The sequence below is a fragment of the Petaurus breviceps genome, unplaced genomic scaffold, assembly GCF_028583685.1.
Source record: "Petaurus breviceps papuanus isolate PSGF00001 unplaced genomic scaffold, PetGlider_PUasm1.0 189, whole genome shotgun sequence".
In the NCBI taxonomy this organism is placed as follows: domain Eukaryota; kingdom Metazoa; phylum Chordata; class Mammalia; order Diprotodontia; family Petauridae; genus Petaurus; species Petaurus breviceps.
Window position 1 is genome coordinate 13666200 of NW_027185809.1, and position 17792 is coordinate 13683991.

General features: G+C 44.0%; 2 protein-coding genes across 4 annotated transcripts in view; one reads left to right on the forward strand and one right to left on the reverse strand.

Annotated features, from left to right (window-relative positions):
• IFT43 (intraflagellar transport 43) overlaps positions 1-17792 on the reverse strand; it is a 345957-nt gene that overhangs the window by 136773 nt on the left and 191392 nt on the right. The window lies entirely within an intron of this gene.
• Positions 1-17792, forward strand: part of TGFB3 (transforming growth factor beta 3) — a 47341-nt gene continuing 29549 nt past the window's right edge. Inside the window, exons 1-3 of one of the 3 annotated variants that reach the window (XM_069091929.1) lie at positions 1-116; positions 236-1493; positions 15933-16096. In XM_069091929.1, coding sequence (XP_068948030.1) covers positions 1142-1493; positions 15933-16096 — 516 coding nt within the window. In that variant the 5' untranslated portion in view covers positions 1-116; positions 236-1141. Of the gene's footprint in view, positions 1494-15932; positions 16097-17792 lie in introns of all 3 variants that reach the window. The other 2 variants (XM_069091930.1, XM_069091928.1) reach the window with 2 other exon arrangements.

A 17792-nucleotide genomic window follows, 5' to 3' on the forward strand; every position in this document is an offset into this window, starting at 1 on the left:
GAGAGAGAGAGAGAGAGAGGGAGAGAGGGAGAGAGAGGAGAGAGAGGAGAGAGAGAGAGGGAGAGAGAGAGAGAGATCACAGGCAGGAGGGGCGTCGAAGCAGCAAAACGCAAGAGGTAGGGGAAGAAAATGAGAAAGAAGGGATAACATTCAAGCAACAGGAAAAGTGAACTGACTTGTTTTATTTTATTTTTATGTTTTTTTTTCTTTTTCTTTTCCTTTTTTTTTTTTTAAGTGAAGCAGTGAAAGAAGCAATGACCAAGGGAGAAGAGAAGCTAAGGTCTTGGTGACCCTGGGCGGCCAAGTGGATTGTTGGGGCAAAACTGGAGGGGAGGCAGCAGCCAGGTGCCTAGCCCTTCTCATTACACGTAATCCCAAATCAGCATCCAATGAAGACGAGAGGCCGCGGGTGACAAAAATCATTTCAAAAGCCCTCGAGGAAATGTAAACCAAGGGGAAAGTATGAATGGTGTGTCTGAAAGACTAGTGTGCCCAGCGCATCCCTCTGTCCCCAGCTGGGGACGGTGGCCCAGCCCAGCCCAGCCCTGTCACCGGCCACCTACTTACTGGTGATCCGATTTTTTTTTTATTCTTTTCCTTCTTATTTTGGGCTATCCAAGGATACTGAATTTGGAAATTAAACATTGTTTCTTAGCCTCTCTTCAAAACACCAACTTTGCCCCTTGTTGTCAAAGTAATATTTTATGATCTTAGATCTCAGTTCTATTTATTATTTTTTTCTACCTAAGGAAAACACCAACATTCTCCCCATTTCCCCCTCCAAACCTTCCCCCCACCCCAAACCTTCCTCACTCCCCTTGCTACCCCTACCTGGTGATCTTCACCTGGTTTGCCTGGAATCACAGCCCAGCGGAACCTGTTTAGACACATGGAGAAGGATCCCAACTTTGCAAGGCACAGAGCCTGCTTCTTCTTCCTAAGCTTTGCCAACGCTTCCTGGAAGTCCTGAATCTTTTGCAGTGCAGTGAGTTCATGCACCTTCTTGCCAAGCCTCAGTCTTCGGGATCTGGGGAGGCTGCATCGAAAGCTCTGCCTGGTTTTCCTAACTCCTTTTGCAAGGTTCCTGGTCTCCTTTGCCAGGCCCAGCTGCTCCCCTAGTCCCCTTTCCCCTGTTTCGCACATGAAGATGCACTTGCAAAGGGCTCTGGTGGTCCTTTCACTGCTGAACTTTGCGACAGTCAGTCTCTCTCTCTCCACTTGTACCACCTTGGACTTTGGTCACATCAAGAAAAAGAGAGTGGAAGCCATTAGGGGACAGATCTTAAGCAAGCTGCGGCTCACCAGCCCCCCTGAGGCATCAACACTGGCCCATGTGCCCTACCACATCCTAGCCCTGTATAACAGCACCCGGGAGATGTTGGAGGAGATGCAGGAGGAGAAAGAGGAAAGCTGCACTCAGGAAAACACTGAGTCGGAATACTATGCCAAAGAAATCCATAAGTTCGACATGATCCAGGGTCTTGCAGAGCACAGTAAGTCCCAGCTCTTGGTTGGCTGTCACCTTGGGAGGGTCCCAGTTTGAGCAGAGAGACTTGTAGAAAGAGGTCAGGGCTCACCTAAAGAGCCAGCTACCCTAGGTTTTCTGAGCACCTAAGGCTCAGGAAGAGCTGGGAGGCAGGAGTTGATGCTCAGCAGGGACTGGGAGGGAACCAGGACAATTCTGAGCTGTGTTGATTGCTTCTCTTTGAAACCCAGCAACCTCATGCCAAGGATATAACCCCATCCAGTTAAAATCCTTGACAGTTGTTCGTTTGGGGGGGGGCCACTGCACTGCCTGTGGAACATGTGTGCTCACATCTATATGGTGATATGGGTAACCGCAAGCATGTGTGTCCTAGAAAAAAAAAGCAGAATGGGCCCAAGGAGAAAGCACAGTTCCATGAGTATGGAGACCTGGGTCTTTTCCCTGGTTTTCTACAGCTCACTGTGACACGTCTCTCTTTTAGTTTTTGCCAATCGTTCTTTGAGGGAAATGATTTTTGTTATAGAATAAGGGTAAGGGTAAAAAGCCTTTTCAAGGGTTTTAAGATGATAGCTTTTCCCAACATGCGGCAGTAAGCATGTTTCGTGGGCTGTGTTTATGTGGGTGTATACATGTATGTTCATCCGTGCTCCCTTTATAGCTCCCACCTAACTCTCCACTTGCTTCCCTGCTCCTTCCCAGGGAGTGACTGACTTCAAATGTTCACACACGGGAGGGTGCTGTCTAGGGAGCACACGCCCACCGTCAGAGAGATGAGAGGAAGACTGAGGGGTGTGAAATGGGTATCTTCTAGACTTGTTTGTTGAGGGAAAACAGGCCTGTTTTTCATTGTTTATGTCAGTGAGATGCTTTGGTCTTTTTGTGTGTTTTATGGTATGGCAGACCTGAGTGTGGGTGAGATGAGGAGGGTGGGTGTGTGTGTGGGTGTGCACATGTGTGGAATAAATATTTTTATTGCCAGTATGCTAGAAACCAGGGGTTGTCTGTATTTTTGATGCCTCTGTGTGTGTGTACATGTGTGGAAGTCATGTGTGTTAACAGAAAGGGAATTTGAAAATCTCAATACAAGGGAAAGAAATTTGGCAGATGTGGAGGAACAAACTGACAGCTCCAGCACAGATGTGAGGGGCTTGTGGGAAGACCTCTGCCTGCCCATCCCACCAGCAGGTGTCCTCATGGTCCCTGACATATTGGCAAATGGACCGAGGAAGTCAGACAGACTGGGAAGTTTCAAGAGGGGGTATGGAGAAAATCAGTGAGGCCGAGGGGCCAGATCTGCCTGTAGACTGGTGATTCAGAGAGGCCTTGGGGCGGGGGGAGCTAAAGAGAACCGGCAGAGTAACTGAAAATATCTCTCACTCGCTGCCTTCAAAGGATGCCCTCAGGCCTTGGGAGGGGGAGCAAAAGAGGATTTTGTCTCCATTTTATGATCAAAAACGCTGTTAAAGGAGAGGAAGGCCTGATTCAGGGTCTTCCCCATGTCAAGCCAAGGAAGCTGCAGCCTCTGCTTTCTTACTCCCGCTTCCTGTGGCTACATCTCCCTTCCGATGTGGCTGGAGTTTCTCAGATTGAGGCTCTGGACATAAAGAATGTCTCCTCCCTCCTGGGCTCTCTCAGGGTATGCATGGCACCTTCTAGGGGTTGATACTTCCCTAGGGGGTCTGGAATTTCCAGGGCCAGGTGACACCTGCATTGTTGTATCCCAAATCCTGGAGAGTAGTGGGGAAGGAAATGGAGGCCAGAGGAAGGGGTGGGGGGGCTGGACAAGAAGGGTTGTTTGTTGTAAAACTGAGACTGAAGAGAAAAAAATAGGGATGTTATCAAAGGGCAGTGGAGGGGCCAGAAGAAGGGGGAAGGGGAGAGAGAGACAGAGAGAGAGAGAGAGAGAGAGAGAGAGAGAGAGAGAGAGAGAGAGAGAGAGAGAGAGAGAGAGAGAGAGAGAGAGAGAGAGAATTCATAACAGAGGAAGATATTAGAATTAAAAAGCATAATAATTAATAATGTATTTTTTGGAGGGGGAAGTCAAGGCAGTTGGGGTTGAGACCTGCCCAAGGTCACAAGATAGTAAATGTGTCAAGTGTGTGAGGCCACGTTTGAACTCAGGTCCTCGTGACTTCAGGGCCGGTGCGCTACTCACTGAGCCACCTAGCTGTCTCAAAAATTAAGAATGTAGAAGGTGGGATATGGAACAGTTGTTCTTCAGCTGTGCTCAACTCTTCATGATCCCATAGACCATAGCACATCAATACTGTCCATGGGATTTTCTTGGCAAAGATTCTGGAGGGTTTGCTGTTTCCTTCTTCAGTGAATTAAGGCAAACAGATCTTAAGTGACTTTCTCAGGGTCACACAGCTAGAGAGTGTCTGAGGTTAAATTTGAACTCAGGTCTTCCTGACTCCAGGCCCATCTCTCTATCTACTGAATAACCTAGCTGCCTCTATAAGAAACACTACCAGTCCCTAAATTAAAAAAAAAAAGACTTTATAGGAAATCTAGCTCAGATCCTTCATTTTAGAGATGAAAAAACTAATGACAGAGAAGTTATATGAGTTGACCAATGGCTTAAAAGTCATGATTCGAACTTAGATCCTCTGACTTTCAGGTCAGAGGATTCCTGACCTGCTGCTTTACAGACCCGAAGTTAAATAAGTAAAAAGTAATCAGCTGATTGTGTAAGAAACAGAAGAGGGGCAGCTAGGTAGTACTGAATAGAGCATTGGCCCTGGAGTCAGGAGGACCTCAGTTCAAATCCAGCCTCAGAAACTTGACACACACTAGCTGTGTGACCTTGGGAGAGTCACTTAACCCCAATTTCCCTGCCTTTCCCCTCCTAAAAGACAAAAAAAGAAACAGAACAAAAGCAGATTAAGGAAAAGAATAAACAGATCCAGAAGAGGCACACATACAGCCAGTATATACCAATACTGGACTGGCCGGGTGTGTATGCAAATGCAGAGATCTTCATGTTATAGGCATTAGAGTAGACCCAGAGGAGATTTGTTCAGTTGTTTTCAGTTGTGTCCTACTCTCTGTGACCCCATTTGAGGGTTTCTTGGCAAAGATACAGGAGTGGTTTGCCACTTTCTTCTCCACTGCATTTTTACAGATGAGGAAGCTGAGGCAGAGTTAAGTGACCTGCCCAGGGTCACACAGCTAGTAAGTGTCTGAGGCCAAATTTGAACTCAGGAGGATGATTCCAGCACGCTATCCATTGCACCACCTGGATAGTCTCCAAGTAAAACAATGGACAACTGGCCCCAGGAGAGGCCAAGGTAGTGCAGATGTAGAACAGATGCTAGGCAGTGACCCTGATGCTAAGGAGAGGGATGGAACGGTACCCAGCAGATGTTCCGCAGGCCCAGCAGTAGGTAGAATTGAGCAGACATAAAATAAACCCTGAGTAAGTAGCAATGCAGAATGCCCCTCAGGAGACCCTGAGTCCACACCCAGGAGGGGGCAGATGCTAAACAGAATCCCGGCCCTTTGCAGCAATGCTTTGCAGGTGCAAATGCAGCAAGAGCAGTCAGTCCACAGCTGCAGAGATGTGACCGAGGCTGACCAGGCGCAGCAGCCAATCATGTGCTAAGCAGCCCCTGATGGAAACAAACACACACACATGCACATGGAAACACACAACACAAACACACATGCACATGTGCACACAACAAACACACAACACACATACACAAATACACACAATACACAACAAACACACATACACACACACACACACGGTACTCACTAATTATAAAGAAATCCAACAGATAGAAATGAGGCAAAGCCAAAAGCAGGTCAGATGGTGAACATGGGGCCAGATACCGATCACTTAGGGCTTGGAGACAGACAATCCCCCTTCTCCCTCCTTCCCTGCCTTCATGCAGGACAGAGGTGATATGGCGACGGTCCCTGCCAGAGGCTTCCAGGTTCTGCACAGAGCAGGCACCAGGCCCTTGATGCCAGAGTTATTGTAGGAGAGATGATGAGGTCATGTCTCACTCCCTACATTCCTTCTCTCCCAGTCACCTTCTTTATCCAGTAGACTTTTGCAGGAGAGGGGCAGCAGGAACAGGGGTGAGAAGATAGAGGGTGCATTCCAGTCCTCTCCTCTTGGACGTAATGCTGCATGCAAAAGTCATGGCAGCCTCATGGAGCCAACATGGCAAACAGTGAGTTGGGGAGCAGGGGTGATATGGGAAAGCAGATATTAAGGTGGAAAAATGTGTGTTTGGACCAGGTACAAAAGGGAAGCATCCTGCCAAATCTAGTGCATTCTTCCTAGCTTCTTGGACCTGGGAAGTGGTGGGGTAGATGGCAACGCACCAAAAAGTGGAACTTAGAGAAGGTCCAACTGCTGATCTGCTTTTATCTGTAGCTGAAGAAACAGGAGAGAAGGATCAAAAGCGGGTGATGGACAGTTGTGAGAAGAATGTTGTGGAAGACACTCTCTCTTTTCCTAAATAGTATTTTATTTTTTCCAATTACATGTAAAAATAGCTTTCAACATTTGTTTTTTATAAGATTTTGAATTTCAAAATTTTTTCTCCCTCCCTCCCATCCCCCCTCCGCAAGACAACAAGCAATTTGATAATAGGTTATACATGTGCAGTCATGTAAATATATTTCCACATTAGTCATGTTATAAAAGAAGAAACAGAACAAAGGGGAAAACCCACAAAAACCAAAAAACACAAAAAAGTGAAAATAGTATGCTTTGATCTGCATTCAGACTCCATAGTTCTTTCTCTGGATGTGGCTGGCATTTTCCATCTCTAGTCTTTTGGAATAGTCTTAGATCATTGCATTGCTGAGAAGAGCTAAAGGTATCATAATTGATCATCACACACTGTGGTTGTTACTGTGTACAATGTTCTCCTGGTTCTGCTCACTTCACTCCGCATCAGTTCATGTAAGTACTAGGTTTTTCTGAAGTCCTCCTGCTCACCATTTCTTATAGCACATGAGTATTCTATTACATTCTAATGCAGTTTGTTCAGTCATTCCCCAATTGTTGGGCATCCCCTCAATTTCCAATTTTTGCCACCACAAAAAGAGCTGCTATAAATCATTTTGTGCATGTGGGTCCTTTTCCCTTTTTTATGATCTCTTTGGGATACAGACCTAGGAATGGAATTGCTGGAACAAAGTGTGTGCATAGGCATTCTTAATAGGGCATCTGACATAGGAGAGCTGAAAATTCTGAAAAAACTGAGAATTACATATTACATACAGTGACAGGAAAGGATGATACCACTTCTAATGAGAATCCTAGACTCTCAGAATTGTGAGAACCTCAGAATTTATGTAAGCCAACTAACTCTGAACAGGAATATTTTCTATAAGAGCCATTACAAGTCTCTGCCCCCTCCTGTTTTCAGTCTTTGGGATCTTATCCAAGTGCATGTTTGAGACATTGGAGTGAAGAAGGAAGGGAGAGAGGAAGCAAGGAAGAGGGAAAGAAGAAAGGGAGGAAGAGAAGGAAGGAAGGAGAAGAAAAAAGGAAAGAGGAGGGAAGGAAGGAAAGAGGGAGGAGAAGGGAAGAATGGAAAGAAGGAAGGATGAAAGGAGGGAGAAGGAGGGAAGAAGGAAGAGAGGAAGGAAGGTAGAAAAAGGAAGGGAGGGAGGAAGAGAAGAAGGAAGGAAGGGAGAGAGGGAGGAAGACAGGGAGAGAGAGAAAAGAGAGGAGGAAGGGAGGGAGGAAAGGAAGGAAAGAGGGGGAAAAGGGAAGGAAAATGGTAAGGAGAAGGAGGAAGAAGGAAGGAAAGGGGAAAGGAAGGGAAGGAGGAAGAGAAGAGGGAAAGAAAGAAGGAAGGAAGGAAAGAAGGAAGGAAGGAAGGAAGGAAGGAAGGAAGGAAGGAAGGAAGGAAGGAAGGAAGGAAAGAAGGAAGGGAGGAAAGAGAGAAGTAAGGAAGGGAGGAAAAGAAGAGGGAAGGAGGAAGGGAAGGAAGGAAGGAAGAAAATATTTAAGTGCTTTACTTTCTCATCATTGCCCATTTTGGTGTGGTGTTTCAGACGGTCACAAACTCTTTCTGTAACGCAAAGCTAAACAAAGGACTTTCTTTACTTTTTTTTAAATGAAGAATCCTACCCCTCCCCCATCCCAGGTGATTATCTTAGATGACTTAGATAGACTTGTCCTGCCAGAAAAGATATGTGTCATCTGAGAAGATGTCTTTTACATTGGTCTGTAGCTCTCCATATGGGAACTCAGAACAGTATCCTCAGATTTCTTCACCATTTTTAGACTGTGGGAAAGGACATGCCCCTTTCCCAGTTTCTTTCCAATACTAATTATAATTCCTTCATACATGTTTAATGCCTATGGTGGTGGTGGAAGAAATCATATTTCTTATTTGTAAATATTTGTATTTGGCAAAGACTCCTGATGCTTATAGCATTAGATTATATGAAAACATTCTGCAATTAGGAAACATCTGAACAGAGGGAGAATTTGTGATTCATTCACTCTTATTCAACAAGCGCATAAGTGTTTACTATATGGAGATTCATATAGCGCTGGAGATTCAAAGGCAAAAATGAAATAGTCCCTACCTTCAACGAGCTTACATTCTCCTGACAGAGAGGGGACAACAAATACATAGAAAATTGAATACAAAATATGTACAAAGTATCTTATGGGGTCACTAACACCTGGGGGGGGATCTGGGTAGATTTAATAAAGGGAGTGATAATCGAGCTAGTTTTTGAAGGAACTTAAGGGAATTTTCAAGGTGAAATTGACAAGAGAGTACATTCCAGGCCTTTGCAAGGGCACAGAGATGGGATGTGTGGAAGGTCTTGCATTCTATAGGCATCAGAGTAGACAGAGAGGGGAGGGTCTCCAAGTAAACAGGGAATAATGGCCCCAGGAGAGGCCAAGGTACCAGCAGCACTAACAGACAGGCTAATCTGGAAGGCTTGAAAGAGAATGATGGGCCAAGAGCCTGGAAGGGTAAGCTGTTGAGAAGACAAAGGGATAAGTATTTTTTCCTAGAGGTAAGGTGAAGCCACAGGGTAATGAATGATATGGTCTGACTGTCTTTCAGGAATATCAATTTGATAGTTGTGGGGAGGACTGATGGAAGAGGGTAGAAACTGGAAGCCAGGAGAACAATTTGGAGGCTGCCCCAATGATCTGAGAACGAGATGATGAGATCCTGGACTAGGATAGAGACTATGTGAATAAAGAGAAAGGAATGGATGGGAAATATATTATGGAGGTAGAAACCACAAGACTTGGCAAGTGATTGGAGCTGAAGGGGAGGGAAGAGAACAGGCTGACTCCGAGGGTGTGAATCTCAGGGACTGGAAGAAGGATGGTGAGCACCCTCTACAGAAATAGGGAAGTTAGGGACTGAAGGAAAAGTTTAGGGGAAAATCACCTGGAGATACCCTGCAGGCAATTGCTGAGATCAACATGTAGCTCAGAAGACACACAAGCAAGCTATATGAGAGTTGAACCTATGATGAAATCAATGAGAGAGAGAGAGAGAGAGGAGAGACAGAGACAGAGACAGACAGACAGACAGACAGAGACACACAGAGAGGGAGAGAGAGAGACAGAGAGAGATACAGAGACAGAGACAGACAGAGACAGATTGAGAGAGAGACAGAGGGAGAGAGAGATTGGGAGAGAGATTGGGAGGGGTTGAGAATAAAAGAGAGAGGGAGCAAGAGCAAGAAAGAAAAGGAAGAAAGGGGGAGGAGACAGACGAAGCTAGGTAGTGCTTTACAAATATTATCTCATCCCCATTTTACAGATGAGGATATTGAGGCAACGGCTTGCCCAGAATCGTACTGTTAATAAGTCTCTGAGGTCAGATTTGAATTTAGGTCTGTCCTGACTGTAAGAGCTCTGTCCCTATGCACTTCATTGTGCTATCCATCCGTGTCAAGTAAATACAAAATACGAATAAAGAGTAATACACAGACAGTGAGTGATTCAGCAGTCCTATCTACCATTTCTTTCTCTACATGAGGCATTCTTCTGGGCAGGTGACTTGACTTCTGGAGAGGCAGCCAGCAGCTCTCCTACCATCACCTTCCTTATCTTGAATATTGGCTCCTTATTGGTCATTTCCAATGTGGAGGTCATACTCCCTCAAAGAGAAAGCAAGAAACAAGGTAAAAATTGAGAAACTTTGCCTCCTTTCTGCTGTCAGTTACTCTTGTCTCATCCACCCCAAGCAAAGAGGAAGAGGAGAGAAGAATAAAGGATGCATTCAGAGTTATAAAGCTGGGAGAAATTGGGAAGTTTGGAGGAGTGTCAGGGGAAGGGGAAGGAAGGAAGATAATGAATCATGTTTTAGACTGGTGAGTCTATGGGGCATGCAGACATACACACACTCACACACACACAAGCACATATACATACCAACATAATTTCCAGAAGATGGTTAACAATGTATGACTGGAGTTTAGGAGAGATATTCAGATTGGGTTCACCAATTTGGGAGTCATTTATATAGAGATAATAATGGAGCCCTTGGGAGCCAATGAGATCTCCAAGAAAGTGTGTAGAGAGAGCAAAGAAGGCTGCAGAGACAGCCTGGAGAATACCGATTCTAACAAGTGCCCTTCTTAGATGCCATGGAAGGCACGCTACATGAAGTGTTAGACTCAGAGTTTGCCAGACATGGATTCAAATCCTACATCAGACATTTCCTAGCTCTGTGACCAGGTGCAAGTCCCTTAACTTCCCTGAATCTGTTTCTTTGACTATGAAATGGGGCTAGTAATAGCATCTGCCCCACAAGGTTGTGAGAAGTAAGAATATTGTAAATATTTTGCAAATCTTAACAACGCTATATAAATGTGAGCTAGCATAATTTTTACACGGTATATAACTTTTTTGCTGCTTAATTGGATATCTGAAGGACAACTAGCAATGATTGTTGTTTATAATTTACATGTTGTTTATATCAGTAGAACATTTCCACATTATTTACTTGCTGTGGTTCCAAATTCACTGGGTCCCATATTTTTCTTTCTTCAGTGTCAGATCCCTTAGATAATATAATATATAATAATATATCATACATAATATGTAACATATAATACACAATTTAATATATTATAACACAATGTGATTATATTACATATAATAAGCATAATTATAGAATAATAAGTAAACAGTTATATAATGCCTACTATGTGCTATGTACTGTGCTAAGAACTTTACAGTTATTATCTCACTTGATCCTCACAATGATCTTGTGAGGTAGATGCTATTATTATCCCCATTTTACAGATGAGGAAACTAAATGCAAACAGAGGTAAGGAGACTTGCTCAGGGTTATACAGCTATTAACAGTCTGAGACAGGATTTGAATTCAGGTCTTCCTGACTCCAGGCCCAGGGCTCTCACAACCACTTAGCTGCTTTGCACATTGTAACAACACATTCCTCTTCCAGAATGAGTCTTAGCCTTGGCAAACCCCAGATTTATTGCTCTGTCCCTGTGTCCCAGACACACCATCACAAGGCTGAATGTTATGGGGAGACATCATGATACAGGGGAAAGATTTGGACTTAGAAGCCCTGAGTTTGAATCCTGTCTTTATTCAATGTGGGACTTAGATCAATTCACTTCACTCTGAACCTCCGTTTCCTTATCTGTAAAGTGGAGGGATTGGCCTAGGTCTCCTCTGAGAGGTCTTTTCCAGCTTTAAATGCATGCTCCTTGACTAAGGAAACATGAATACACATGAATCACATCAGTGACAGTGATAATGGCTCACCCTCAGAAACCCCATCAGACTTCTGAAGTGGTTCTACACAGGGCGTCTCAAAGGTCTTAGTGCAAATTTTAAGCTTCAATAGCTTGAAAAACTTGCACAGAGATTTTTAGGGACACTCTATCATCTCCTTATCTCAAAACAGAAGTATAAAACATTCATAATTTTACCTAAAGTGATTACAGGCTATACATGGCATAATTTTTCTTCCAACATGAATTGAAATCCTGATTTCATTATCCTCTCAACAGTTATACGTTTGTTTTCCTTAATTTTTGTCTTGCTTGTTGATTTTTGGGGGAGGTTTGGTTCATTGAGTTTTAAAGGACCAATGTCAGAATTACCAAATGGTAATTTCTAGACATCTTTTTTTTTTTAATTAAGCAATCAGGGTTAAGTAACTTGCTCAAGGTTACATGGCCAGATGTTTCTGGTTGTGGTGCTGAGTGTCTGAGCCCGGGATTCGATCTCCAGGTCGTCCCAACACTGGAGCCGGTACTCTTACTCGCTGAGCCACCTGGCCGCCCCTAAGCAATTGGGGTTAAGTAACTTGCTCAAGGTTACACGGCCAGGTGTTTCTGGGTGGGTGCTAAGCGTCTGAGCCTGGGATTCGATCTCCAGGTCATCCCGACACTGGAGCCGGTGCTCTTACTCTCTGAGCCACCTGGCCGCCCCTAGACATCTTTTCTTGAAGATCTATTGGGGTTATTAGAAAGATCAAATGAGATAATAATATTTGTAAAGCACTTAGTACTGGCACACAGTAGATTCTTTGAATGGCAGCTATTATTATTTGCTGCTTTAGCTCTTTTAAAAAAATAAAAATAAAAGTTATTTAATTTTATTATTATGCAGCTAAGTGGCGCAGTGAATAGAGCACTGGCCCTGGAGTCAGGAGGACCTGGATTCAAATCTGATCTCAGACACTTAATACTTACTAGCCATGTGCCCTTGGGCAAGTCACTTAACTCCAATTGCCCTGCCCTCCTCCCTCCAAAAATAAAAGCAAAAAAAATTTTTTTTATTGATATGACAAACTCATTTGCTCATTTCTCTCTGGTCTTTCTCTAGTAAATCGTAATAACTAACATACTACCACCGTCACTCTCAGAATTATTCAATAAGATTATGGAACCATTGGCAGAATGAGACAGTGGACAAAACACTGAATTCATAGTCAGAAGTTGTTCAGTTGTTTTCAGTCGTGTCCAACTCTTTATGACCCCATTTAGGGTTTTCTTGGTAAAGATACTGGAGTGGTTTGCCATTTCCTTCTTCAGCTCATTTTAGAGATGAGGAAACTGAGGCAAACAGGGTTAAGTGACTCTCCCAGGGTCACACAGCTAGTAAGTGCCTGAGGCCAGATTTGAACTTAGGAAGATTCTTGACTCCAGGCCACGTGCTCTCACCACGTAGATGCCCATAGCCAGAAAACCTGGGTTCCATTACAGGCTCTGCTCTCTGTGTGACACTGGGCAAATCACCCTCTGTGAACCTCAGTTTTCTCATGTATGAAAGGAGGGGGCTGGACCAGATGGCCTGCTAAGGTCCTTTCCAGCTCTCAGCAGATGATTTTAGGATCCCTTCTGTGTTGGATCTGTGTCCCTGAGTTTAAATGTCATTTTGGAGTATCCTGAATGGTCTGTACAGAAGGGCAGCCAGGTGGCACAGTGGACAGAAAGCCAGACCTGGAGTCAGGAAGAGTCATCTTCCTGAGTTCAAATCTGGCCTCAGACACTTACTGGTTTTTGCCAAGAAAACCCCAAATGTGGTCATGAAAAGAGTCAGGCACAACTAAAGCAACTGAACAACCACAACTGTTCCCAATGCTTGTCTTGTGTTGTTAATGCTGCATAGACATATAGAATATGAATTTCTATCCTCATTCCCAGCTCATAATAGTCACTAAATGCTTGTTGATTGATTAGAGCCTGAGGTGAAAAATAAAATCAGAACAGAAAAGATTCATTGCAATTTCCCCCCTCTCAGGTACAGGAGTATGGGAAAAGACAGCTAGGTAGTATGATATATAGAATGCTGGGTGTGAAGTTAACGAACACCTGAGTTCAAATCCAGTCGCAGGCATTTACTAGCTGTGTGACCTTGGGTAAGTCACTTCAACTCTTCTTGCCTCAATTTCCTCAACTGTAAAATGGGGATTATATCTACCTCCTGGGGTTATGATGAAGATCAAGGGAGATAATATTTGTAAGGCCTTAGCACTGGCACACAGTAGGTGCTATGAATGGCAGCTATTCTTATTTGCTGCTTTAACTCTTAAAAATTAAAAGTAAAATAATTTCATTGATATCTTTTGTTTTCTTATCACCTGTATCTTCCAAAGTATTTCTTACTCCACTCTACAGAGAGCCTTCCCTTATATACGAGAATAAAACTAGAGGGAAAAAATAATTCAGCAAAACTAATTGGTTTATTGAAAAAGACTGCTGCATAAACAGGGCATCACTTCTGCAAAGCAGAGATGGGAAATATTTTACACCTCTTCTTTGGAGTCCAGTTTGGTCATGATCATTTCTGCTGTTTTAATTCTTTTTAGAGACCCAAAGTGTCTCAGTGAAAACCTAACGGTGAGAACAACTAGAAAACAAAAGATGCTGGGAGAAAGGTGCCAAATCCTATCTTTAAAAGGGATAACACTGTGGTGGGGGGAAGAAGAGGGAATAAATATTTATTAAACGCCTACTAAGTATCGGGCAGTTATGCTAAGCACAGTACATTTGAGCCTCACAGCCCTGGGAAGTGGGTGCTATTATTATCTTAAATTTGTTGTCATTGTTCATCCTTCATTCTAGAAGAGACATCTATCACCCTGGGATGTCTTGACTTGCAAGTGAATTGGATTGAAGTGAGGCAGGACTTTGCAAAGTCATCAGCCTCACTCTCTCCTCCAGAATTATCTGAGTCCAGTGGCAAGATATAGGTCGAGGCGACTGGAGATGGCCCTGGATGCAGTCGGAGACCTTGGCCTTTTTAAGCTAAAGTCTTTCCCAGGTCTCAGTTTGTCTGACTCAACACCCATTCAGGAGTTAAATGCCAAGGAAGAAGTAGGTAAAAGATGGTCTACTTTGCCTTCACAAAAGAATCTGTCAGGGAGAGAAAGACCCTCAGAGTTTCTCTATCCCCAGTTTACAGAAGAAGAAACTGAGATACAGTGTTAAGTGACTTGTCCAGAGTCACATAGCTACTATGTGTCTGAAGTCAGCTTTAAACTTGGGCCTTCCTGACTCCAGGTCCAGCAACTGCCTCCAGTAGGGTATAATAGAGCCCTGTATGTGACAGTGTGGTTGCATGGAAAGAGCATTGAACGTGTACATCATATCTCCAAGACTCTATGCTGTTAAATGGTAGCCAGATAATTTGTGTGCCTTGGGTGTCCAGCTCTACCACTTACTAGCTCTATAACCTGAAGTGGTTGCTTCAACACTGAGCCTCACTTTCCTTACCTGTATAATAGGTGTGATACTAATTCCACTCTGTATGTCCCAGGATTGTTGTAGAGAAGCCACTTTTTAAACTGGAAAGTGCTAAGTAAATTAGTTATAATCGGAAGGTCCTTGAAGAAAAGGCCATCTGTTGGTATGCTAATCCTAGGCAAATGGGAGTTATTAACAAAAGTCTGCAGAGTCCTTTTCTATAGAGTCAGAGCCCTATTTGGCCTAGGAATAGTCTAAAGGGTTATAGATTTATAGCAGAAAAGGATATTAGAACACATGGAATCCAATCCCACCATTTGACAGATGAGGAAACGGAGGCTCAGAAAAGTGAAACAATTCACCCAGATATTTGTACTTAGGGGAAATGGGAGCTGGCACTGGACATTAGCAGGACATTCTGGCAAGGTACTTATGCCAGGAGAGGAGGCACTAGTCTCTTAGAGCGTCCAATCCTGATCCCCATGGAAATTGGGAAAGAGAGGAGCAGCATGGTTATAGAGGGCTGGAAGTCCCTGGGGCTGTTGGTCCAGGGATGGTTGCACCTCTGTGAAACTCAGGAAGGAGGAGTCTGATACCTGGACTATGGACTCATAAATGTAGACCTAGGAAAAGTGTTAAAGGCTATGGAATCTAGCCCCCCCATGTATAGAGGAGAAACCGAGAAGTTAAATGATTTGCCCAGGGCCACACAGCTGGTACAATTACTGCAGCACGGCAAAACTGAATTTTGGTGCCCTAGAGTGCTCCAAATAGCTCTGCTTTCCCCTTGTTTGAACTGTTAAAGGGGATAAGAGATAGCTCTGTAGACAGTGAATTTCCTAAAGGCCAAGGAATCAGGCTGAAGATAAGGGGCCAGATATGAACAATAATGAAGATAATGGAAGTATGGAACAGAATTGAGAAGTGGGGAAAAGGAGGAAGACATGGTGACTCAGGAAATTTTTTTTTTAATTTCCTGGTCATGGCAGCCAATAATGCAGTGAGTCTCATGTGGCCATAGACATTCCAACTCCGCTATTGATACTACATTTCCCAAGTGTTTTACCTCAATGCCTTCCAGAATCTTTTAATATCTTCTTCCTTAAGTCAAAGTCCTCAAGCTCCTTGGTGGTCTTGGGTAGAAGGGTGAAAGGGTAGAGACTTTTCTGGTCCAGTGGAGGACATTGGATCAGTGACCTATGCAGAGGTTACGATGGTTTCCTAACATCCCTTCTTTCTTCCTTTGCCTTTCCCTCTTAGATGAGCTGAGTGTGTGTCCTAAAGGGATTACCTCCAAGGTTTTCCGCTTCAACGTATCCTCAGTGGAGAAGAATGGAACCAACTTATTCCGAGCTGAATTCCGAGTCTTGAGGGTGCCCAACCTCAGCTCCAAACGGACAGAGCAGAGAATCGAACTCTTTCAGGTGAACATCTAGCCCCTCCTGTCCCTCCTCCATCACTGGTAGCAAAGCTCCTTCCCTGACGAGCAAGACACTTTCTCCTAAGTGATAAACAACATTGTCCCATTTGATTTTTTTTTAACTTTTACTTTTTGGTCTTTTTGGAGGGGGAAAGGCAGGGCAGTTGGGGTTAAATGACTTGCCCAAGGTCACACAGCTGGTAAGTGTTAAGTGTCTCAGGTTGGATTTGAACTCAGGTCCTCCTGACTCCAGGGTCCATGCTCTACTCAGTGCACCACCCAGCTGCCCCAACATTGTCTCATTTGGAAGAGAGCTACCATATTCTTTTACTCCCTGATTCCTAGCAGCCTCAAAAAAGTCAGGATAGACCTAGATATTTGAGAGAAATCATAAGTCCCTAACTTCCACAAATGGCAAAGGATGCTAAAATGCACAGAGTCAGAAGATCTCCATTCCAATACCGTCTCTGGCACTTGCTCCCTCTTTGAAACTTGGTCAGGTTATTAAACTTTATCAGGCCTCAGTTTCCTTACCTGTAAAAATGAAGGCATTAGACTAGATGACCTTTGTGTTCCCTTCCAACTGACTATCAAAAGCAATCTCATAAGGCATGTAAGACAAGTGGTATTGTCTCCATTTGTTTGAAGGGAAAAAATGGGGGGCCAGATATGTTATGATTGTCTTGAGGTCACACAGCTAGTTAGCAAGAAAGCTGAGACTGGGTGGCTAGGTGGGGCAATGAATAGAACCCCGGCCCTGGAGTCAGGAGGACCTGAGTTCAAATTTGACCTCAGACACTTAACACTTACTAGCTGTGTGACCTTGGGCAAGTCACTTAACACCAATTGCCCTGCCTTCCCCCCCTCCAAAAAAGCAAAAAACAAACTGAGACGAGGACTTCTTTGTCCAGTGGAGCGGTCTTTCTCTTTGATATACTTCTTACACACACGCTGTTCCATCTTTCGTCTCTGCCTTTGCCTTGGCCGTTCCCCATGCCTGGCACATACTTCTACTTACTTCTACTTCAGAGTCTTTCTTTTCCTTTAAGACACAGCTCAAAAACCATCTTTCTAAAAGTCTTTCTGAGCTAATTCCTACCCTGCTTGATGTCTCATTAATTCCTCTTGGGGACATATAATTCTCCCCCACTCCCCTCCCTGCACCCAGGTGTCTGTTGCCTAGAACATATGCCTCCCTCATAAAATGCCTCTCGTCCTTCAAAAAGAGAAAGCTAGGTGATGCACCATATAAGAGTGTTGGATCTGGACTCAGGAAGACCCAAGTTCAAATTCTGTCTCACATGCTTACTAGCTGTGTGATCCTAAGCTGGTCACTTAGCCTCAATCTGCTTCAGTTTCTTCACCTGTAAAATGGGGATAATAACAGCATCCATTTCTTGGGGTTGTTGTGAGGATCAATTGAAATATTTATAAAATGCTTTGAAAATCTCAAAGTGGGAGCAGCTGGGTGGTGCAATGAATAGAGCCCCGACCCTGGAGTCAGGAAGACCTGAGTTCAAATCTGACCTCAGACACTTGACACACTTACTAGCTATGTGACCTTGGGTAAGTCACAACCCCAATTGCCTTGCCTTCCCCCCCTCCAAAAAAAATCTTAAAGTGCTTTATGTGCTGGCTATTATTATTATTCAAGATGGCACATAAACATCACCTTCTACAGGAAGCCTTTCTTGATCCCT